Source organism: Rhizophagus irregularis, chromosome 6 (assembly GCF_026210795.1).
Source record: "Rhizophagus irregularis chromosome 6, complete sequence".
NCBI lineage: Eukaryota > Fungi > Glomeromycota > Glomeromycetes > Glomerales > Glomeraceae > Rhizophagus > Rhizophagus irregularis.
The window spans coordinates 1,536,847-1,560,741 of NC_089434.1; the positions used below are offsets into that span (position 1 = coordinate 1,536,847).

The 23,895-nt window shown below is 24.6% G+C and overlaps 5 protein-coding genes across 6 annotated transcripts; 1 reads left to right on the forward strand and 4 right to left on the reverse strand.

Annotated features, from left to right (window-relative positions):
• Positions 1 to 490: 490 nt before the first annotated feature.
• Positions 491 to 1,909, forward strand: OCT59_026084 (uncharacterized protein; the record flags this gene model as incomplete). The annotated part of the gene is made up of 1 exon (XM_025332762.1): positions 491 to 1,909. The coding sequence occupies one exon, from the start codon at positions 491 to 493 to the stop codon at positions 1,907 to 1,909; it is 1,419 nt and encodes a 472-aa protein (XP_025167589.1).
• Positions 1,910 to 3,711: 1,802 nt separating this feature from the next.
• Positions 3,712 to 4,670, reverse strand: OCT59_026085 (uncharacterized protein; the record flags this gene model as incomplete). Its single annotated transcript, XM_025328208.2, has 8 exons — positions 3,712 to 3,722; positions 3,820 to 3,888; positions 3,961 to 4,020; positions 4,100 to 4,153; positions 4,219 to 4,287; positions 4,357 to 4,398; positions 4,470 to 4,481; positions 4,571 to 4,670. The coding sequence occupies 8 exons, from the start codon at positions 4,668 to 4,670 to the stop codon at positions 3,712 to 3,714; spliced, it is 417 nt and encodes a 138-aa protein (XP_025167590.2).
• A 3,026-nt stretch (positions 4,671 to 7,696) lies between these two features.
• OCT59_026086 (uncharacterized protein) lies at positions 7,697 to 8,694 on the reverse strand (the record flags this gene model as incomplete). The annotated part of the gene is made up of 8 exons (XM_066142936.1): positions 7,697 to 7,707; positions 7,804 to 7,875; positions 7,950 to 8,006; positions 8,085 to 8,138; positions 8,223 to 8,291; positions 8,367 to 8,408; positions 8,480 to 8,491; positions 8,598 to 8,694. 8 exons carry the CDS (start codon positions 8,692 to 8,694, stop codon positions 7,697 to 7,699), a joined length of 414 nt encoding a protein of 137 aa, XP_065992506.1.
• Positions 8,695 to 11,160: 2,466 nt separating this feature from the next.
• On the reverse strand, positions 11,161 to 12,164 carry OCT59_026087 (uncharacterized protein; the record flags this gene model as incomplete). Its single annotated transcript, XM_066142937.1, has 8 exons — positions 11,161 to 11,171; positions 11,268 to 11,339; positions 11,414 to 11,470; positions 11,549 to 11,602; positions 11,681 to 11,749; positions 11,819 to 11,860; positions 11,936 to 11,947; positions 12,038 to 12,164. The coding sequence occupies 8 exons, from the start codon at positions 12,162 to 12,164 to the stop codon at positions 11,161 to 11,163; spliced, it is 444 nt and encodes a 147-aa protein (XP_065992507.1).
• A 7,891-nt stretch (positions 12,165 to 20,055) lies between these two features.
• On the reverse strand, positions 20,056 to 22,974 carry OCT59_026088 (uncharacterized protein). 2 transcript variants are annotated; one of them, XM_066142939.1, is made up of 6 exons: positions 22,539 to 22,974; positions 22,184 to 22,460; positions 22,049 to 22,081; positions 21,687 to 21,969; positions 20,805 to 21,599; positions 20,056 to 20,724 (listed from the first exon to the last, which is right to left on the reverse strand). In XM_066142939.1, the coding sequence occupies exons 1-6, from the start codon at positions 22,566 to 22,568 to the stop codon at positions 20,331 to 20,333; spliced, it is 1,812 nt and encodes a 603-aa protein (XP_065992509.1). In that variant the 5' UTR covers positions 22,569 to 22,974; the 3' UTR covers positions 20,056 to 20,330. The 2 variants fall into 2 exon arrangements, with proteins under 2 accessions (XP_065992509.1, XP_065992508.1); XM_066142938.1 differs by having other exon boundaries at positions 20,119 to 20,724; positions 22,049 to 22,116; positions 22,539 to 22,911.
• Positions 22,975 to 23,895: the final 921 nt, after the last annotated feature.

Sequence of the window (23,895 nt, forward strand, 5' to 3'; positions counted from 1 at the left end):
TTCTCAAGTACCAAATGTGATATTAATTATGGCTTTTTTATTTAAAATCATATGGTAAGTTATCAACCAATCAAAATGAAATGATTATGAAATTAAGCAAATCCTTTAAATGGTTAAATGACTAAACACTGTAGAAAATAACTAGAAATATCAGAATAATCATAGATAAAATCAGTATTGTATTGTATAATTGTCTCAAGAATGGGTTTTTTTTTAATATTATACCCGTCATGTGAATCACTAAAAATTTCTGATTATCAATGGAGAATTATGGAATCAAGAATAATACTTTTTTTTCCCCTGATTATCAATGGAGAATTACGGAATCAAGAATAATTCTTTTTTTTTCCTGATTATCAATGGAGAATTACGGAATCAAGAATAATTCTTTTTTTTTTCTGATTATCAATGGAGAATTACGGAATTATGAATCACAGTATACAGTACATGCCAATGCAAATCTCCCTCTCCTCTTCATTCTTCCTCTAAAATGTCTTTACCTATTTTAAATTCAGATATTATTCTTGAGATTATCAAGAATTCAAAAGATAATACGGGTAGTTTATTTAACTTTCTTTTTGTAAATAAATATTTCAGTAAAGTAGCTGTATCAGTTCTCTGGGAAAATCCATTTAAATATCGTAATTTATTAAGTAGGGACAGTCAAAATTATTCGATCATACAAACTTATATTAACTTTTTTAATGAAGAGGAATGTAATGAAATCAACCAAATCTTTAAAAATATTAATGAAGTCTTTAAATTTAATAATGAACAAGAAAAATCACTTCGTTTTCATTATGGAAAATATTTAAAAGAATTTAATTTTCAAGTTACAAGGAAAGCAATAGATTCATGGTATAGTATTTTTAAAGAAAAGAATAATATAAAAAATGGTAGTTCACGTTATAATATTGAAGAATGTATCATGAAATCAATTATGAGACAATGTCAAAAATTAGATTCCTTGAATTGGGGGATATGTTTAGTGAATGAAGGTTTATTAAAAATTATGCAAGATAAAATTAAGGATTTGAAATATTTTACAATAGATCATTATTATAGTATTAACTATGAAAAAAGTATTTTTGGTTATTTAAAAAATCACTGTAAAAATATTTCATGTTTAACAATAGATGATTATCATGATATATGTGGTGATAAACTTACAGAAGAATTTATTTCTTTTATTGAATTACAAAATGGTCTAAATGAATTCATCCTTGATCATGCGGAAGAAGAATATGAGTATAAAGATCTTATCACAAGCACATTAGAATTTCAAGCTAATAATTTAACTAAAGTGATATTAAATGGAGTGGATTTTAGCGATATATCATTTGATTATATTGACAAGTGTATTAATTTAAAAGTATTAGGATTAAGATATAACAAAGGGTTAATATTTGATGATATGGATTTATATACTTCATTTAAAAATCTTAAAATATTGGATTTAAGTTATAATGAATGGTCATCTGAAGTAACTACTTTGATTATTAAGAAAGCAGGAAAGAGTTTAACTTCTTTGACAATTGGAGAAAATAATATTAAACAAGCAATTAATGATGATACTTTAATTGCTTTGACAAATTCTTGCCCAAATATTCGTTCATTATCAATTTCCAAAACTTCTAGTGAAAGCATTAAAATGGTTCTATCATATCTTAAAGATTTGAAATTAGTTACTTTACAATTATTTCAAATTGAAAAAAAAGGTACAGTTATGAAATCTGAAGATCTGTTGAATTACATAGAAAATGAAAAATCTCTATTTAAATTGGGATTAGGTAAAAATGACAAGTATTGGGATTATTATAATGAAAGACGTAGAAATTTTGAAAAATTTTTGAAAAAGCATAATGTTAAGTTGATCGCATATAAACCAAAAAATAACAACGTATTATGAAGTTATGGATTGTTACATTTACTATTTCATATTATATGAGAATAATTTGTTAGTCAATGATTTAACTATACAGTACTTTTTAATTGTTGAAATAAATAAAATCTATATTTGAAATAAAGCGTATTACTATTTGTAGTTTGCAATGTAAGATACAAAGTAAAGAAATAAATTAAGCTATGATATATATAAAATTTAAAAATCTATTAATAGTTTTATTTCATACATGAATAATTACAACATTTTCATACAAGTATAATATCAATATTAACTTACCATAATATAAATTTTATTCGTGTTATCAAAGATTTGTTTGTTAATTCCAATGTTTTTACAGAAATTTAACTATTAAGTTTGGTAATTTAGTAAAATACAATTTAACGAAATATTAGTTATCCTGTAATTGAAACAGATTTTAATCCAATTAAAAAATTTTGTCAATAAGTCAATAAGATAAATTGTAATCCATGCAGATTAATGTATTATCGGTTCTAACTGTAAAATCTTATTTAGGAAATTGAACTATTTAAAGACAACTTTGCAATTTTCTTTGTTCAAAGTTGAACTTAATGTGTTTGTAATTAAATATATGGTAATCTTAAATTGGAATGGTTATACTATTTTAAGATAATTTTTTGATTTCTAACGAACAATCTTTTATCCTTTAATTTAAAAATATTATTCAACCATTCTATAATTTAAGATAAAATCTATTGGTAATTCTGTCAATACTTAACTCAATTTTATTATTAAAAAACAAGTAAACGTTTAACAGAACAGTGAGTTTCTGACTAATAATCAGAAAAAATGTGTATTTATATACTAATTGCAATCAAAATACATTATTTTTGAATAAAATCATTTATTAATTCTATTACTAATTAAAAAAATATATGGTATAAAAAAAGATAACAAATAAGTTCATTGATTTTATTTGAATCACATCAGTGAGTGGTATACTACTCTGTAATATAAATTATATTATAGAGTGCTATACTACTTGCAATAGCTTATAATACCACTCTATAATCTGAGTACCACTTTATAATCTGACACTTTATAATCTGAATATCCACTTTATAGTCCGAATACCACTTTATAATCTGAGTACCATTCTATTACCACTCTATAATCTAATTCTGTAATCTAAATACCACTCTATAATCTACCTACATTCTTTCATCGGTTATCGTTTGTATTCTAATTATTTCTTTAGGTCTTTATAACTTGTTTCTTGTTTCTACTTTGTTTACAAGTCAAATTATATGTTGTGATTGTTAACCTTCTATACCTGTTTGGCTTATATTGAGGGTGTAGACCTCCCGACCTCCCGTGCCTGCTTGGTTGCCTTTCAAAGTACCAAGATGGTGTAAAAAAAAGGTGTCAGGTGGCACAGTAAATTTGTGCTGGCACTATGCTATAATTCTAGCCAATCTTTTGGGCACATAATTGCGCCCATTCATTTGTTAAAACAATCTTTTGAAATAAAGATCAACTATAAAATATCAATCACCTGATTGATAGCTATAAAAATTTCTTTTATTTTATATTCGGAAAATTAAAATTTCCATCAAATTATTTAATAATATTTCTTGTAGTTTTACTAAAAAATTTGTTTTTACTGATAATTGTATATTTAATAATTCAAATAAATTTATTATACAATTATTTAAATTACAAACTAAGAAAATTGTAAAAAATTTTACTGCTCTAGTCTTAGTGTTTAAATAATTTAAAATAAATCATAAATAATAAATGATAGAAATTTAAAATATAAAAAAATTGTTAATTTATAAAAAGATAAATTAAAATCCATCTAAGGAATAAATAAATAACAGATAATAGTAACAGGTTAGTAAATAAAATAAATAAAATAGTAAAAATAAAGAATAATAAATTAATTAAGAACTTACCATCAGGAATTTCAAATTCATCTTGTTCATTTGAATGAAGATTTGGATTATTATGTATATCATCATCATCTATAAAAAAATAAATAAATAGAATTAAAAATGGTATTAATGTTAACTATTATTATGTAAGATTTCGCTTACCATCAATATTAATATTTTGCTTTTTTGTTTGTTGTTGTTGAGTTATTTCTTTTTCATCATCTATATTTTTAAATAAATGGCGTGTTTTAATAAATGAAATTAATATAATAGCGACTTAATTTGTTTGTAATTCACTTACTATTTGAATTCATTTGCAACTTTTTAAATACTTTAGATAATCTTTTACTGCTACCTAAATTTGATATTAAATTCAATTTCAATTTATTATTTCTAACATATAATTCAAATAAATATTACCTTTAAAAATATCAATTATTTTCGATGATTTGCCACTATTCTGCTTATTTGACCCGTTAAAATCATTAACTGAAAACAAATATTAATTTATAAACATTGTTATGAAAAAAATTCAATAATGTAGTGTTAAATACTTACTATCATCAGGAATGTTAAAATCATATGATTTACTATGAAATGCTATTATAAAAATAAATTATTTCAATATTAAATTGTTGATAATTAAAAAAATAACAAGAAATTATTAATACCTTCTTGTTCTTCTATTATAATTAATTTTAATTAAGAAATAATAATGTTAATTTAATTTAAAATAAACAAAAAAGATTAATAAAATATTATACACTTATACCTTCTGTTGCATTTTTTGGTTCGGGTAGATTTTCAGCAAATTGATGAATTTTACTTGTAAATAATCTGCTACTCGCATAATTTCCTTTTACTTTATTCATTTCTAAATTATCTATTTCTGGTTGAAATGATTTATCTGACATATTTTGATAATCTAAAATAAGTCTTTTCATTTTGGTCGCAAGTGCGTCAGCATCAAGTCTCTTTAATGGATCAGCATCCCAACATTGTATCATTAAATTTTTATATTCTAATGGAGTTCCTGTCACAATTTTTGGCCTTATACCATTAATAATGTTCATTGCAAGGTCATAATCATGTTCATAATTTATGAATGGTGGTTGTCCAGATGAGATTTCCCACATAAGCATTGCAATACTATAAATATCAGATGCAAAAGTACATTCTCTTCCAACAATAATTTCAGGTGCTATGTAAGGAAGATTCCCATATATACTTTTTGATGATTTATCTGCAGGTCCACAAAATCCAAGATCACTAATATGCCAAGAATCATTAAATTGTGAATATAATATATTTCCAGAATGCAAATCTCTATGAATTGCATTTTCACAATAAATATAATAAAGTGAAAGAATTATCTCATAAGCAATCCCAATTCTTTCTTTCCATGTGAGTTGATTATGATTTTGTTGTAAATATTTTCTTAAATCTATATCCATTTTCATCATTACAAGCATATAATTTCCATTTGATATATCTTGTGTCAATCCATAACATTGAACAATATCTGGCCATTTATTACTTATGGTTAAATGTGATTTAGCCTAAATGAAAACATGCTATTGTTAATAGAAGAAATATAAATTTTTAAATAAATTTCAAATAAAATTATACAAACCTCTTCAAACCAACCTTGATTTGCACTTTTAACATTTTCTAACCTTTTAAGTATTACATTTTCATCTCCAAATCTTATTAATTGTTGTCTCTTAGAATCCCATTCATCATAACTTCCATTAATCCAGTCTGCTGTATAGATTTCAGATAATCCACCTTTTGTTAAATATTTAATATTTTTTAAATTACTATATGGGATCCATTCAACTATCACATTTGGTCTAATTGTTTCCAATTGACAATTCTGTATTAAATCATCAATACCATCATTTCCAGACGTCCAATTTGAGAAATTTTCTTTTAAATAATTTCGAACACAATATTCACAATATAATGTAGCTAAACATTCTTGGTTACAATTTTCACAAATTCTTCTTGTACCATCATTAAGCATAACTTTATCTCGATCATAATTTTTAGTTAATGACCTTATTGCAAAAGTTTTTTCTTCACTTGTAAGAATTTTATCAGCAAGAAGTATTTGTTGTTGGAACACAAATCGCATATGTATATCATTATGAATATTAGTATCTGTTAACATTACTATTCTATTCTTTGTTGCATAAATTAAATCATATCGAAGAGTGGACATAATGTAATTAATAAATTAAAAGGAAAGAAAGAATTGTGTTTCAAGTTTGTTACTCCGAGATAAATTAGTAAATGCAAGTTGTTGATCAAACTTGTACCACTCTTGTACCACCATGTGAATTTAAATTCTGAGATCTTAAGGCGCGGCAGTACCGACTGTTACGCAGTAAAATGTTGCGCAGCAATCATGTGATATAACTGGACCCGTGATGCCGATCAATGTAGCAAATGTCGAATATGTTTGACATGTTCGATATGTCGCATATGTCCGATATGTAGAATATATAGAATATATGGAACATGTAGCATATATGAGATATATAGAACATGTAGCATATATGGGATATATAGAACATGTAGTATATATGGAATATATAGAACATATAGCATATATAGGATATATAGCATATGTAGCATATGTTAAACATTTTTAGTTTGGAAATTTATGTATATATAGACCTATAATTAGACCTAAATTCAATATAGAACGTGTGTGAAGAATTTAATTAATAAAATGTTTACCCTTTAATATACACCTTAATTTTAAGTTTGGTTTTATATGGTTAATCTGCCTTCCCTTATTTGTGTCTGATTGTATGCGCCAGTGTGAAGCGATACTCTATTCACATCTGATTGGATTGATTTTAACATATACTGACGTTGATCCTTAAAATTACCTTCTGCTTTATTAAATATAAACATTTTTTAATGTATAGCTTATTTTTAAGCTTATAAGAACTGACCTCTAACACGACGCTCAAATAAAAAATGAGTACGAAATTAATACTTGTGTGACAAAATCTTTCTCAATAATTAATACTAGTATTTATTATTTTATTTCATATTGATTAATATTTTATTTTGACGAAACAAAAAAATCTAAACTTTCGAAGTGATTGTGTCTTTAATAGATTAAATTAATTAATTGTATTATTTAAAATTAACAACATATCGAGTAACGGATATTAGAAATTATAAGAAGCCATATTCAAGTTAGAAAGGAACTTTAGTAGAACCATCATTTCTTTTTTTGTAATTATGGATTACGATTAAATTAAATATATAACTTGATATAAGCAAATTAAATAATAAATGAAAGAAATCATTACGTTGAGATTTAAGAATTTAGTATGTAGTAACTTCACAATAATAACATTTCTGTTCAATCTAAAATTGCAATTAATTTTTTTAAAAATGTTAGTGACTTAATGTAGTGATATATATTCAGAAATTTTTATACGCGCAAAATGTAAATTAGCCTTGAAAAATTTTATGCAATCATATGTGAGAGTAAATAATTATAGCGGCAATTAATCATTGGGCTAAAACAAAATCTTTTGAAATAAAGATTATCACCTGGTTGTTAGCTATAAAATTCCTTTCATATTCGGAAAATTAATATTTTCATCAAATTATTTAATAATTTTTCTTGCAGTTTAATACTGGATAGAACAAATAAAAATCGTTACTATAGAATTATTTTTTACTGATAATTTATATAGTATTTAATAATTTGAATGAATTTATTATACAATTATTTAAATTACAAACTAAGAAAATTGTAAAAAATTTTACTACTCTAGTCTTAGTGTTTAAATAATTCAAAATAAATTATAAATAATAAATGATAGAAATTTAAAAATATAAAAAAATTGTTAATTTATAAAAAGATAATTTAAAATCCATCTAAATAACAGATATCATAATAGTAACAGGTTAGTAAATAAAATAAATAAAATATAGTAGTAAAAATAAAGAATAATAAAGTAATTAAGAACTTACCATCAGGAATTTCAAATTCATCTTGTTCATTTGAATGAAGATTTGGATTATTATGTATATCATCATCATCATCTATAAAAAATAAATAAATAAATAGAATTAAAAATAGTATAAAGTTAACTATTATTATGTAAGACTTCGCTTACCATCAATATTAATATTTTGCTTTTTTGTTTGTTGTTGAGTTATTTCTTTTTCATCATCTAAATTTTTAAATAAATGATGTGTTCAATAAATGAAATTAATATAATAGCGACTTTATTTGTTTGTAATTTACTTACTATTTGAATTTATTTGCAACTTTTTAAATACTTTAGATAATCTTTTACTGCTACCTAAATTAGGATTAATATTAAATTCAGTTTCAATTTATTATTTCTAATAATATATATATATATTATAATTCAAATAAATATTACCTTTAAAACTATTAATTACTTTTGATGATTTGCTACTATTTTGCTTATTTGACCCGTTAAAATCATTAACTGAAAACAAATATTAATTTATAAACATTGTTGTGAAAAAAAATTCAACAACTGAATGTAGTGTTAAATACTTACTATCATCAGGAATGTTAAAATCATATGATTTACTATGAAATGCTATTATAAAAAATAAACTATTTCAATATTAAATTGTTGATAATTAAAAAATAACAAAAAATTATTAATACCTTCTTGTTCTTCTATTATAATTAATTTTAATTAAGAAATAATAGTAATGTTAATTTATTTTAAATAAACTAAAAATAAATAAGCTAAAAAGATTAATAAAATATTATACACTTATACCTTCTGTTGCATTTCTTGGTTCAAATAGATTTTCAAAATTGTGAATTTTACTTGTAAATAATCTGCTACTTGTACAATTTCCTCTTACTTTATTCATTTCTAAATTATCTATTTCTGATTGAAATGATTTATCTGACATATTTTGATAATCTAAAGTAATTCTTTCCATTTTGTCCTCAAGTGCATAAACATCAAGTCTTTTTAATGGATCAGCATCCCAACATTGTATCATTAAATTTTTATATTCTAATGGAGTTCCTGGCACAATTTTTGGCCTTATACCATTAATAATGTTCATTGCAAGATCATAATCATGTTCATAATTTATAAATGGTGGTTGTCCAGATGAGATTTCCCACATAAGCATTGCAATACTATAAATATCAGATGCAAAAGTACATTCCCTTCCAGCAATAACTTCCGGTGCTATATAAGGAAGATTTCCATATATACTTTTTGATGATTTATCAGCAGGTCCACAAAATCCAAGATCACTAATAAACCAACGATCATTAAACTGTGAATATAATATATTTCCAGAATGCAAATCTCTATGGTTTGCATTTTCACCATGAATACGATAAAGTGCAAGAATTATTTCATAAGCAATCCCAATTCTTTCTTTCCATGTAAGTTGATTATGATTTTGTTGTAAATACTTTCTTAAATCTATATCCATTTCCATCATTACAAGCATATAATTTCCATTTGTTGGATTTTGTGTCAATCCATAACATTGAACAATTTCTGCCCGTTTATTACTTATGGTTAAATGTGATTTAGCCTAAATGACAACATGTTATTGTTAATAGAAAAAACATTAAATTTTTAAATAAATTTAGAATAAAATTATACAAACCTCTTCAAACCAACTTTGATTTGCACTCTCAACATTTTCTAATTTTTTAAGTATTACATTATTATTTTTCAATCTTATTAATTGTTTTTTTACAGAATCCCATTCATCATATTCTCCATTAATCCAATCTGCTGTATAAATTTCAGAAAATCCACCTTTTGTTAAATATTTAATATTTTCTAAATTACTATATGGGATCCATTCAACTACTTTACTTGGCATAAGTGTTGCCATTTGACATTTCTGTATTAAATTATCAATATCTTCATTACCAGATGTCCAATTTGAAAAATTTTCTTTTAAATAATTTCGAACACAATATTCACAATATAATGTAGCTAAACATTTTTGGTTACAATTTTCACAAATTCTTCTTGTACCATCATTATAAAAAATTTTATTTCGATCATAATTTTCAGTTAAATCTCTTATTGCTTCAGTTTTTTCTTCACTTGTAAGAATTTTATCAGCAAGAAGTGTTTGTTGTTGGAACTTAAATCGTTTATGTATATCATTATGAATATTAGTATCTGTTAACATTATTATTCTATTCTTTGTTGCATAAATTAATTCATATCGAAGAGTGGACATAATGTAATATAAATTAAAAGGAAAGAAAGAATTGTGTTTCAAGTTCGTTACTCAGAGAAAATTAGTAAATGCAAATTGTTGATCAAAACTTGTACCACTCATGTACCACCATGTGAATTTAAATTGAGATCTTAAGGCGCAGTACCGACGCTCAAATAAAAAATGAGTACGGTATTTTTTAAATTATTAAAAAACATTTGTGTGACAAAATCTTTCTCAATAAATTAATAGTATCTATTATTTGATTTCATATTGATTAATATTTTATTTTGACGAAACAAAAAAATCCAAGCTTTTAAAGTGATTGTGTCTTTAAACGATTAAATTAATTAGTTGTATTATTTAAAATTAACAACATATCGAGTGATGGATATTAGAAATTATAAGAAGCCATTCAATTTATTATTTTCTTTAAAGAAGCCATATTCAAGTTAGGAAGGAACTTTAGAAGAACCATCATTTCTTTTTTTGTAATTATGGATTACGAATAAATTAAATATATAATTTGATATAAGCAAATTAATAATAAATGAAAAAAATCATTACATTGAGATTTAAGAATTTAGTATGTAGTAACTTCACAATAATAGCATTGCCGTTTAGTAATCTATAATTGTAATTAATTTTTTAAAAACTGTTAGTGACTTAATGTAGTGATATATATTCAAAAAATTTTATACGCGCAAAATGTAAAGCCTTGAAAAATTTTATGCGGTCATATGTGTGAGTAAATAATTATAACAGCATCCATTCATTGGGTTAAAACAAAATCTTTTGAAATAAAGATATACTTTAAAATATCAATCACCTGGTTGATAGCTATAAAATTTTTTTTATATTCGGAAAATTAAAATTTTCATCAAATTATTTAATAATTTTCTTGACTGGGTAGAACAAATAAAAATCGTTACTATAGAATTTTTTTTACTGATTATTTTATATATTTAATAATTTGAATAAATTTATTATTCAATTATTTAAATTACAAACTAAGAAAATTGCAAAATATTTTACTACTCTAGTCTTAGTGTTTAAATAATTTAAAATAAATTATAAATAATAAATGATAGAAATTTAAAATATAAAAAAATTGTTAATTTATAAAAAGATAATTTAAAATCCATCTAAATAACAGATATCATAATAGTAACAGGTTAGTAAATAAAATAAATAAAATATAGTAGTAAAAATAAAGAATAATAAAGTAATTAAGAACTTACCATCAGGAATTTCAAATTCATCTTGTTCATTTGAATGAAGATTTGGATTATTATGTATATCATCATCATCATCTATAAAAAATAAATAATTAAATAGAATTAAAAATAGTATAAAGTTAACTATTATTATGTAAGACTTCGCTTACCATCAATATTAATATTTTGCTTTTTTGTTTGTTGTTGAGTTATTTCTTTTTCATCATCTAAATTTTTAAATAAATGATGTGTTCAATAAATGAAATTAATATAATAGCGATTTTATTTGTTTGTAATTTACTTACTATTTGAATTTATTTGCAACTTTTTAAATACTTGAGATAATTCTTTACTGCTACCTAAATTTAAGATTTTGATTTAATATTAAATTCAAATTCAATTTATTATTTCTAACATTTAATTCAAATAAATATTACCTTTAAAAATATCAATTATTTTTGATGATTTGCTACTATTCTGTTTATTTGACCCATTAAAATCATTAACTGAAAACAAATATTAATTTATAAACATTGTTATGGAAAAAATTCAACAATGTAGTGTTAAATACTTACTATCATCAGGAATGCTAAAATCATATGATTTACTATGAAATGCTATTATAAAAAAAAAAATAAACTTTTTTAATACTAAATTGTTGATAATTAAAAAATAATAAAAATTATTAATACCTTCTTGTTCTTCTATTATAATTAATTTTAATTAAGAAATAATAATGTTAAATTTATTTTAAAATAAACAAAAAAGATTAATAAAATATTATACAATTATACCTTCTGTTGCATTTTTTGGTTCAGGTAGATTTTCAAAGTTGTGAATTTTACTTGTAAATAATCTGCTACTCGTATAATTCGTTTCTAAATTACTATCTATTTCTGATTGAAATGATTTATCTGACATATTTTGATAATCTAAAGTAATTCTTTCCATTTTTTTCTCAAATGTATAAATATCAGGCCTTTTTAATGGATCAGCATCCCAACATTGTACCATTAAATTTTTATATTCTAATGGAGTTCCTGGCACAATTTTTGGCCTTATACCATTAATAATGTTCATTGCAAGATCATAATCATGTTCATAATTTATAAATGGTGGTTGTCCAGATGAAATTTCCCACATAAGTATTGCAATACTATAAATATCAGATGCAAAAGTACATTCCCTTCCAACAATAATTTCGGGTGCTATATAAGGAAGATTTCCATATATACTTGTTGATGATTTATTAGCAGGTCCACAAAATCCTAGATCACTAATGTCCCAAGAATCATTTAATTGTGAATATAATATGTTTCCAGAATGCAAATCTCTATGAATTGCATTTTCACTATGAATATGATAAAGTGCAAGAATTATTTCATCAGCAATCCTAATTCTATCTTTCCATGTAAGTTGATTATGATTTTGCTGTAAATATTTTCTTAAATCTCCATCCCTTTTCGCTATTACAAGCATATAATTTCCATTTGATATATCTTGTGTCAATCCATAACATCGAACAATAACTGTCTGTTTATTACTTATGGTTAAATGTGATTTAGCCTAAATGACATGCTATTTGTTATTATAAAAACTCTAAGTTTTATAAATAAATTTCAAATAAAATTATACAAACCTCTTCAAACCAACTTTGATTTGCACTTTCAACATTTTCTAATTTTTTAAGTATTACAGTTTCATCGCCAAATCTTATTAATTGTTTTTCCTTAGAATCCCATTCTTCATAATTTCCATTAATCCAGTCTGCTGTATAAATTTCAGAAAATCCACCTTTTGTTAAATATTTAATATTTTCTAAATTATTATATGGGATCCATTCAACTATCATATTTGGCATAATTGTTTCCATTTGACATTTCTGGATTAAATTATCAATATCTTCATTACCAGATGTCCAATTTGAAAAATTTTCATTTAAATAATTTCGAACACAATATTCACAATATAATGTAGCTAAACATTTTTGGTTACAATTTTCACAAATTCTTCTTGTACCATCATTATCCATAACTTTATTTCGATCATAATCTTTAGTTAAATATCTTATTGTTTCAGTTTTTTCTTCACTTGTAAGAATTTTATCAGCAAGGACTGTTTGTTGTTGGAACACAAATTGTTTATGTATATCATTATGAATATTAGTATCTGTTAACATTATTACTCTACTCTTTGTTGCAGCAATTAAGTCATATCGAAGAGTGGACATAATGTAATATAAATTAAAAGGAAAGAAAGAATTTCGGTGTTTCAAGTTCGTTACTCCGAGATAAATTAGTAAATGCAAATTGTTGATCAAAACTTGTACCACTCCTATACCACCATGTGAATTTAAATTCTGTGATCTCAAGGCGCAGTATCGACGCTCAAATAAAATGAGTACGGTATTTTTAAATTAATAGAAAACATAAATCTGTGTGACAAAAACTTTCTCAATAAATTAATAGTATTTATTATTTGATTTCATATTGATTAATATTTTATTTTGACGAAACAAAAAAATCTAATCTTTCAAAGTGATAGTGTAAATTAGTAATTAATTGTATTATTTAAAATTCAATATAAATATGACTGGTAAATTAAGAAAAAATTCATCTTTTTGGATATTTTCAATTGAATTTATTCAATAAACAACAACATATCGAGTAACGGATATTAAAAATTATAAGAAGCCATTCAATTTATTATTAAACCATATTTAAGTTAGAGAGGAACTGAACTTTTGTAGAACTATCATTTCTTTTTTTGTAGATATGGATTACGAAATAATGATTTGAATTAAAAATATATAATTTGATAAAAGCACATTAAAAATTAAATGAATGAGAAAGAAACCATCACTTTGAAATAAATAAACGTAGTAAGCTTCAGTACGTATGGAATGTACTAGTTCCATTATAGTCGGTATTACTGTTTAATAATAATGTTGTTTCCCAATTAATAAATTTCAATTTAACGTTACGGAAAAATTAAAAATTATTCTTTCAGAAAAATAATCATAAGCTTCTAAAACTTATTTAAATGATTTGGTAAATACAAACGTCGAATGTAAGTCTAACCTAATTTAATTACATAAATTAGTCATTTAAGAATAAACAAAATCATTGTTTAAAAAAATATAGATTAAATAAGTGTTAAGCCTCAAAAGGGTGTAAATAATAATGAATCTTATTATTATACTTGGTCAGTTACCATTTGATACTTTTGCTTCTTTAAAAGACAAAACCATCGACGTTTTTAATTTTTATATGTTTTATCGATAAAAAAAAAAGTTTAAAAAATACTTGCAATGTTTATCAATCATAATAGGATAAGAATTTTGTTGTGCGCAAACGATAATTAATTGCTAGCTTAGCCTTTTTAATGATATAATAAATTGAAAAGCAAATGAGCGGTAGTCATTAATTTATAAATAAATAATCATCAGATTTTTTAAAAAAAATATTTTGTATTAAATTTTTTTTTGATAATGATATGGTTAAATATTTATTGATGTTTCATAATAAATCTATATGTTTTTTATAATTAATTTTTCATCCAAACTTATAATAATAGCCATAGTAACTATCACATTAAAGTTTTTGAGTTTCTACATTTAATAATTTTTAAAAACGTGACCTTAAATTTTTAATCAACTCGTCAAGTCTCACAATGAGTAACCAGATTTTATCTAATGAGATCGATAAAACAAATGATTATGCCTATTACGAATCTATACCCACCAATGATAGGGTCGAGTTGATTTAAGTATTATTATTCATCAAGACATCAGGATATTTCACATATGCATAATCTTCCATAAAAACAATAAACTGAATTTCAATCATATTTTCATTTTCTAAAATTAAACAAGATACAAGAGAAATTCATATTTATATTTATATTACCATACTTAATAGTCGTCCATATGGATGATGTTTAATTAAAAAGTAGATTAATAAGTCTAAAAAAGTTTATTGATAGTTAACATAAATTCACTTATAACAAAAATAAATATATGACGATTGTCACTGAAACTATAACAAAACGTTCACTTTAACATTTTTTTCACCCATGTCTATTTTATTGACTGTCACTAAAAATTAACATCATTTTTAAATCCAAATTGGTTCAATACTTGTAATAAACTAATAATACTATTTATTATAAATTTCACTAGAAATATATTTTTTGTTGTGCGATATAATGTGTGTGCGAGGTCGTATACATACATTTGCAGTAAAAGTGATGAAATTAACAATTTAACGGATTATCCAATAACCGTTAAAGTCAACCATTATCAAGTAATTATTAACAAATTTTTTTAAAAAAAGTTTTTTCTTTGTTAATATAACGTTAAATAGAAAAAAAAATATCTTTTATAAAAAAAATAAAAAAGATAAAGAAATGCGCTTTTTTTTATAATAAAAATGCACTTTACATTTTTTTTTTATTAATAGGAATATAATAATAGGAATAACAAATTGCGGCTTTGTTTGTTAATAAAATAAATAATAGTTATTAAATATAAAATTATTTTTATTGATAAAAACTTTTTTCGTTAATATAGTATTTAACAAAAAAATAATTTTTGAAAAAAAACTACATTTTATACCTAAAAAATATACAGTATTTTTTTAAACTAATAAAATTGGTTTCACGAAAATTATTTTTACCGTACTGTACTACTGTTGATAGCTTATTTTCAAATCGTCTTAAAAAGAAAAATCGTCAAAATAACAAACTAAATATAAAAACTATAGTAAATAATAGGTAGGTTTGTAGGTTTGTAACGGGGAGGATTTACGTATCCTATGCTACATGTTTGATCTTCCCCAGTAACACCATCAAAAAAAGCTCGGGCATGTGATTTTTGAGCATGTGATTTTGTTACATACGGCGCAGTTTGTGGCAACTGATCTATTTAAATATTTATCGCGTATTACTGTAAGCTATTATTTAAGCTTTCTTTTCGCGTCTACATTACCAAATACCAAGAATACAACTTTTTTTTTTAAAATAAAAAGTTGGCTTATTTTCTTTACAATAGCTATAAATCTTTTAAAACAAAAATCGCAGAAAATATGAAACCTGTAGAAATATCAAAGTAAGCAATAATACCAGTTCAACAAACTAAATTGCAACTGTTATTTTGACAGCCTAATTAATGCAACCTTTTCTTCTAAAAGAGCAAAACTAGTCTGTATTATAAAGTAGTAAGGAAGTCATAGTCCTAATGTCCTATTAATAAATTAGGTGAAGACGTTGAACATTATCAAATAAGTGAACCTGCCATTAACATGGAAGGGGCATACTGATAGCACTCATAAATTAATGTATTTTAATAAAATTGAAATTGAATAAATTTTATTGTTAGATTAATATTACATTCTATTTTAATAAAGTAATTACTCAAATTTCATTAAAGAATTTGTTTTACTCTTATGAATTAACATCTATAAAATTTCATTATATTCTCAAGCAATCATCTTTGGAGTGGAGTATCTTAGGGTAAGGAAAGTTAGTTTAGGCCGAAGTACTTATCTTTGAAGATAATATTGACGTTGGAGTATCTTAGTGTTAGGGTAAGGAAAGTTGGTTTAGGCGGAAATACTTATTCTTGAAGATAATGTAGAGTGTAGACGTTGGAGTTTCTTAGGGTTAGGTAAGGAAGGTTAGTTTAGGCTGAAACTTTTCCTTTGGAATTAGTTAGGGTTAAGTAAGTAGCAATAACTGCGTACTGTAGTGCAATTTCTATAGCCACAGTCAAATCACATGAATCACGTGCCCGAGCTTTTTTTGATGGTTACGTGATAAATGATTAATGATCGTTTATTACCGGTAAAGCTCTTTTTTTTATCCATTTACATTGAATTTCACGTTCACAAATATTCTTTCCTTTAAAATTTTTTAGTGTAAGTTGATTTTTCCTTTAAAACTTTTTAATTTAAGTTGCGTATTTATATGAACGATATCCAGGATCATATATGGCGAAAATGACAATGAACCCAGTGATATTGACAATGAACCTGAAGTGAAAATGTTCAGGAAGAAGCTTTAGATACAATAAGAAAATGGAATAAGAATTAATACTCCATTTGTAAATCATTATTTACGAAATTGTCCTGAAAAGAATGTAAAGTTATTTGTAGCGAAATCTAAATTTCTTTGTATTTTGCTGTCGCATAGAATTAAAAAATAAATTTCTTTTTTTTTGTGTAAATTTTTGATTAATTTTATGTAAATAATGTAATACATTAATCCACATAACAGATAACAGAATCTAATCAATATAAATTAATTATTATTTAGCTTTAAATGAATTATCCTTTATTTTTTCCTCAAGTTAAATATCTAGGATATAAGAAAAATCTCGGTAGGATGAAATCATTCTTAACGCTAACGTCATCTTTATTTGTAGGGATTTGATATTACGAGTCTGGACATGAATAAGGCTTTGAAATTAACGAAAGTAAAGTATGTTAAAAAAAAAAGTCTAAAAAACTTGGTAACTTACGAGATCGATCATTGAATATTCGATTAGTTCACATCTTATTTAGCTCTGAATAATCGAGGAATATTATGACTTTTATAATTATTATAAATAATTATTATATTGGTAAATACCTTGTAGTGGCAACTATAGCAACTACTTTCCCCTTTCACGTTAAAAGACTCGAAGATAATATACAGCTTATAAAAATCTAGAATTAGTACACGAAATACCCTTATCCAATTTACTATCAATCTTCAAGTCTTAAAACCAAAATTTTTGATGGCATTCTAATCTTCTTTTGAAGGAATATTTACAAATGCATTCCGAACTTTTCATATACTAATACAATAATTTTCACCGTTAAACCTCAATAAAATAAGAGTATGAAGTCTTAATTCAACGGAACTAATAACTAATTTTTCTGATGAAAAATAATACATACCGTAATGTACACCAAGACGCGGTTCAGGACAATTTCAGATACAATAGGATAAAATCGAAAAAAAAACTTAGTATCGCTTGATGTGACTTGACAATATACTTTTTTTATTAATATATTCCGTCGGTTATAATAAGATAATTATTTTTTTTTAAAAAAAATAATTTTATCGATAATTTTACTATAAATGAAATATATTTTAAAAAGTGAGTTTGATAAAAAAGAACTTATATTAGGAATCCTCTGAAAATTCTGTATAAAATTTGGACTTCTTGTTACAAGTCACAAGAATTAACAAACAAACAAAAAAATTATTATTTTTATTTATTTTTTTTCAAAGATCGTCAAATATCGGCGCACAAAACTTTTTAAACTTTTTAAACTTTGTTATCGTGATTATCGTGACCCAAAATACTTGATTTATAAAAAAGTTTTTTTTTTAAAAAAAAACGAGTTTTTTGAAACCTTATAAAAATACAAAAATTTTTAAGTTTCGGAAAGAAAAAAAAATTTTAATTAAATACCTAAAATAATTTCAAGGTTTTAGGCTTAGATTTTTAAGGAAACAGAATTAGGTAAAAAAACAAACTTTAATTTGTTTCAGATACTTAAAAAAAATATAATCATTGAAATTATCGGAATTATCGGAATATTATCGGAATAAACCATAAATTTATGATGATCTTTTATATCGAGAGGGATAATCAGGAGTTATAGCTACGGGAATGATTTTGTTTTGTTTCTCATGTTTCTTATTGAGAAAAAAAAAATAATAAATAAAATATAACTTTTTTTAAAAAAAGAAAAATATTTTTTAAAAAAGTCTAACTTAATACTCTTGGATGGTTAAATTTAAATGACCAAAATGACCAATAGGAACAATACATACCGGGTAGATCAATTTATGGCAATCTATTACTAAATTAATCATAGCATCTAATGCGCGAAAATGTTTTAAAAAGAGCGAACCCATAATAATTAATAACCGAATATGTATAATAAATTCTTTTTAAAGACTAAACATTCAAACATAAGAGGAAAAGAATTTTATTTTTTTTAAAAAAAAATTAAATTATTTATATCATAATATTAAAACCTGATAAAGTATTTATTTTTTTTTTAAAAAAAAAAAGATATCAAGATATTTTATACTTTTATATTTACTTTATATTTACTTTATATTTTTTATATATTCCGACCTTTTTTATCCGTATTGTCATACTTTAATTACAAATACAAATAAATAAATACATGTGAAAATTGCGCCATCCTTTTCTTTGCAGATAATAATGAGAAAAAAAGGTACGTTTTTGTTTACAAAAATTTAAGAATAAAGTTGACATATTTGACAACATATTTTACATATTTGGGTTTTTATAAAAAAATTCATTATTATATATTATTACATTATCCCTTAATGGTTTGGTGAAAAAAAATGCGCCACTAAATACTAATACAGTATAAGAATAATCCTTCCTTATACCCTTAAATTATATAAATTTACTAAAAGTAGTATCAAAAAAATATGCATGTCTAATAAAAATTACTTTATTTTAATGGCGTTTAAACTTTAAACTTAATTAGAAGTAAATAATGTATAAACTTTTTTTAAAAAATTTTTAAGCCTATTCAACTTTTTGAGTTATAATAGACCGATGTTCACTCGTGTCATATGATCAATATTTACTTCATTAAGCAAAATGCACTTTTTTTAACGGAAAAAATATATATTTATTTATACCAAAAAGACCAAATCTCTCAAAATTGGTGATTATCACTTTTTTTTAGCAAGTTTCAAACATGATCCGATACTTATTGATACTTATTGATACTTATTGCAACAATAATAAAGATTATCAATTTATGTAACAAACAATTTTAGTAATCAATTTTGATTTCAAAAATTTCCGTTTCGGAAATTTCCATAATATTCTACATTTGGTCATCCCACAAACGGAATTTTATTTATGTTTATATTTTCGCAATTTGACATCATATAAAATTTATTCAAAATAATTATACATAATATATACAAATAAGAGAAGTAATTATTAATGTAAAAAATTATCTATCTAAAATAAAAAAAAAATTGTCATTTTTAATTAATACGTATATATATACATATATACATTTTTTTTTAATATATGATCTATTAATTTAATAAAACTTCTGCTGCTCTTACACAAGGAGCTCCGTTATTTAATATATATATATAATGTGGTCCAGGTGCAATTATTGTAGGATTTGGTGGTGTAGTTAAAGTTACAATATATTGATTGGTTGCACCTGCATCAAAATTTGCTTGACTAATGTCTAACCCAACAAATCTATGTCCCATACTTTGTGAATGTGTTACGAAACCAAGATGCATAATTGCAGCTGTGAATGATGGATTAGGGTCTGTAAGTGAGACAACAAAAACTATTGGTTGATTGTATCCTATTGTTATTCTATTTCCAGCAATATTGGTTCCATTGAGACTAAGTATCGTTGGACGTGGTACATCTGTTAAGAGATAAGGAGGTTTGAAAATTTCGGCTCGATATCTAAAATTTTAGAATTTGTTAAAAGTCAAATATGATAAAATTTTGATAAAATTTTTAAAAAAAATCAAAATCATACGTACTCTGTTGAGTATTTTATACCCTTCGCAACAGATGCTTGTGGATTACTACCGGCAACAAAAACGTAACCATCAGGAGATAAGGTTGCAACTGAATGATACATTCTTGCTACTGTTGACGGATTCATTTTCGTGTATACTTTTCCAACTGGGTCGTAAAGAACTGGGTTGAACGAGGGATTATCACTTAACCATAAAGGATTGTTTTTTTTGCCCTTACGAAAACCAGCATAACCAATTTGTGCTCCATTTAAAAATACAATTTGACCATTTGGTAATATCACGCTGTCAGGCATAACACGAGGAATTCCACCAAAATCGTCCATCTCCCAAGCAGGTGATTTAGCGCTTAAATCCAATCTACCGCAAGAAGAATCAGCTGTTGCAGTAATTTCATATGTTGCTTGACCTCCACAAACCATAACTTCGGGTTTATAATTATTATTAGAGTATAAGGGTAACATTACAGAAGTTCCGGTTTGTGGGTATGTACGTTGAACTGCTATTTTTGGATAGCTATAAACCACATTATTAGCTTCTAAATCAAATAATACAGGTTGTTGATTGGAAAGAATGAATAACATATTTTTATTCTCTGCATTTGGTACAATGTGCAAGAATACATAGAGGTTGTAAGGGAGAGTATCTACAAGGAATTGTATGGGTCTATCTGGGTCCGGTGTTCCATCAGCAGTTGATGGTGGCCAAATATTATAAGTTGGATTATTAAGTTCGACTTTATTGAGACCTGTACCACCAATAGAACCTCCTAATATAAGAACTTTTCCATCGACTAAACTATTTATTTAATAAAATATTATATTATATATTAAATATAATGATATAAAAAGGACTCCAAGATTAAAAATGTTAATTATAACTTACGGTAACATTGTGGGATACCATCTTTTCGATGGCATCACCATAAGCTTTTCTTCCCATGTAGCGGTCATTGGATCATAAAATCGTAAAGTTTGTTGACCTGGTACAAATGGAGGATCACCAGTATCACCACCGGTACCAACCAAAGTTCCATTTCCTAACCAAGATCCTGCCGAACAAAAAGTATCTGATGTAATATCAAGAGCTGTAAGTGTGTCTTTGTCAAGGTCGAGTAGTGAAGATTCTGCTGGTTGACCATTTGTTCGAAGCAATGGATTTGTTTCAGCTAAAAAAAAAAGATTGAACAATCATGTGATTAAGTAGGTAGAACATAGGTGTGATAGATTAAAAGTTGAAATAATTACGTCTATCAACGAAAACGTATTGGCCAGGACGAGCTACAAACATGTGCATTGCGTTGACACCCGTTAGTCTAGAAAAAGTATTTGTTAAAAAAAATAATGATAATAATGAATGCGTTTAATAAAGTAATTAATTACGTTGGAAGGATTGTCCATGTTCCTCCTTTTGCATCACCAATTTCTTTGCCTGTTGGTGCAGCAGGTGGTAATTCAGCTGGTGCTGGTGCTGGTGGTGCCGCGGCCTTTGGGTCTGCTTTTGGTGCAGCAGCCTTTGGATCTGCTTTTGGTGCTGGAGCCTTTGGGTCCGCTTTCGGTGCTTCCTTTGGGTCTGCTTTCGGTGCTTCCTTTGGGTCTGCTTTCGGTGCTGCTTTTGGGTCTGCTTTTGGTGCTGCTTTTGCTGCTGGTTCTTGTCGTCCTATAAATTTGTCAATAGATTTAAAATTTATCATTGTTTAAAAAAAAAAAAGAAAAAGAAAAAAGAAGGATAAATTACTTTGATTTTGTGATGGATAAGCCAAAGCATTATTATTATTATTAATTGGTAAGAGAAAACCTCCAATAAGGAGGAATAATATAAAATAATTATAATAATTTTTCATATTTATTAACATATTTAAAGATATTTTATTTACGGAACAAAAATTTTTTTTTTTTTAAAAAAAAAAATTTATTTCAGAAAAAAGAAAATAGGAAAAAAAACGGTGATTAAATAATTTTTTTTTTCCTTTGATTTTTTATTTCATTAATAGAAATTTGTGATCCCATTTTAAATTTTTTCAAAAAGGTTTTTTTTTTCTCAAAGGTTAGATTTTTGAGATTAAATCGGGTTTGGATTTGATTTCTTTTTTTTAATCTATTATTTTTAAAAAAAAAAAAAGTTAAAAGGAAAGACAAAACTAATAAAATATCAAAATCTTTATTTTGAAATTTTTGACCCAATTAATTCAATTCTTTTTTGATTATTAAAAATGATGATGATTTATACGTCATGAAGCGTATATATAAGTGGTTAGTGAAAATATCGGTCGATGGGAAAAGTTTTTTTTTCATTGTAGAAATGAACCTTAACCAGCAATATAGCCAAATATGTAGTGTAACAATGCAATCACTTGCCGATAATGCGAATTTCTGCATTGTCATTTTAACAATTACTTAAGTCATAGCGTGCATTGTGAATTTTTTATTTTTTTACTTGATTTTTTTTTTTTTTTTGCGGATAAATTCATCTCCCTTTAATCAGAATTCAGATACGGGTCAACCTTTATCAGTTTCTAAAAATAACTTAAAAAAAAAATTTTTTTTTTTTAAGATATGGAATTGATTATTATAATGGATACCATTTTAAGTTGAATGAGAAAAAACTTTATTCAACATTTTTTTTTACAAATGATCGAAAACAATGTTACCATATTATTAATATATGACATATGATAACTTATTATTTGATTGACAAAATTATGCAAAGGTGACGCCGTTTTTGGAATATCATCACTTTATTTGAGAATCAGTGTTATTACATGTTTCCTTATTTAGGATAATCAAGGATTGTTATTTATATATATTTTATTTATTTATTCATTCATGTGTAATTATTATAATAATGAAACGTCGATAATGTGGCAACTGCTTCGTCACTATATAGCAAGAATATTGCATATTTTTTTTAAAAGGAACAACAATTTATGCGAAAAATTTATAATAAACTTTATTTTGTATAAATTATCTTATTTGGAAAAAAAAAAAAGTTTTTTTTTTTTTAAAGTTCCATTTATTATACTTTGTTTTAAACTTTAGGTAAATATATATTGTATAAAATTTAATTCATCCCTAAATAAACGTGATACTACCTA

Coding starts and splice junctions, on each gene's coding strand:
- OCT59_026088 (XM_066142938.1), bottom strand. CDS start 22,656: ATGTTAATAAATATGAAAAATTATTATAATTATTTTATATTATTCCTC. Junction 22,117..22,183: donor ACATGGACAATCCTTCCAAC/GTAATTAATTAC, acceptor TACTTTTTCTAG/ACTAACGGGTGTCAACGCAA. Junction 20,725..20,804: donor GGTATAAAATACTCAACAGA/GTACGTATGATT, acceptor CTAAAATTTTAG/ATATCGAGCCGAAATTTTCA.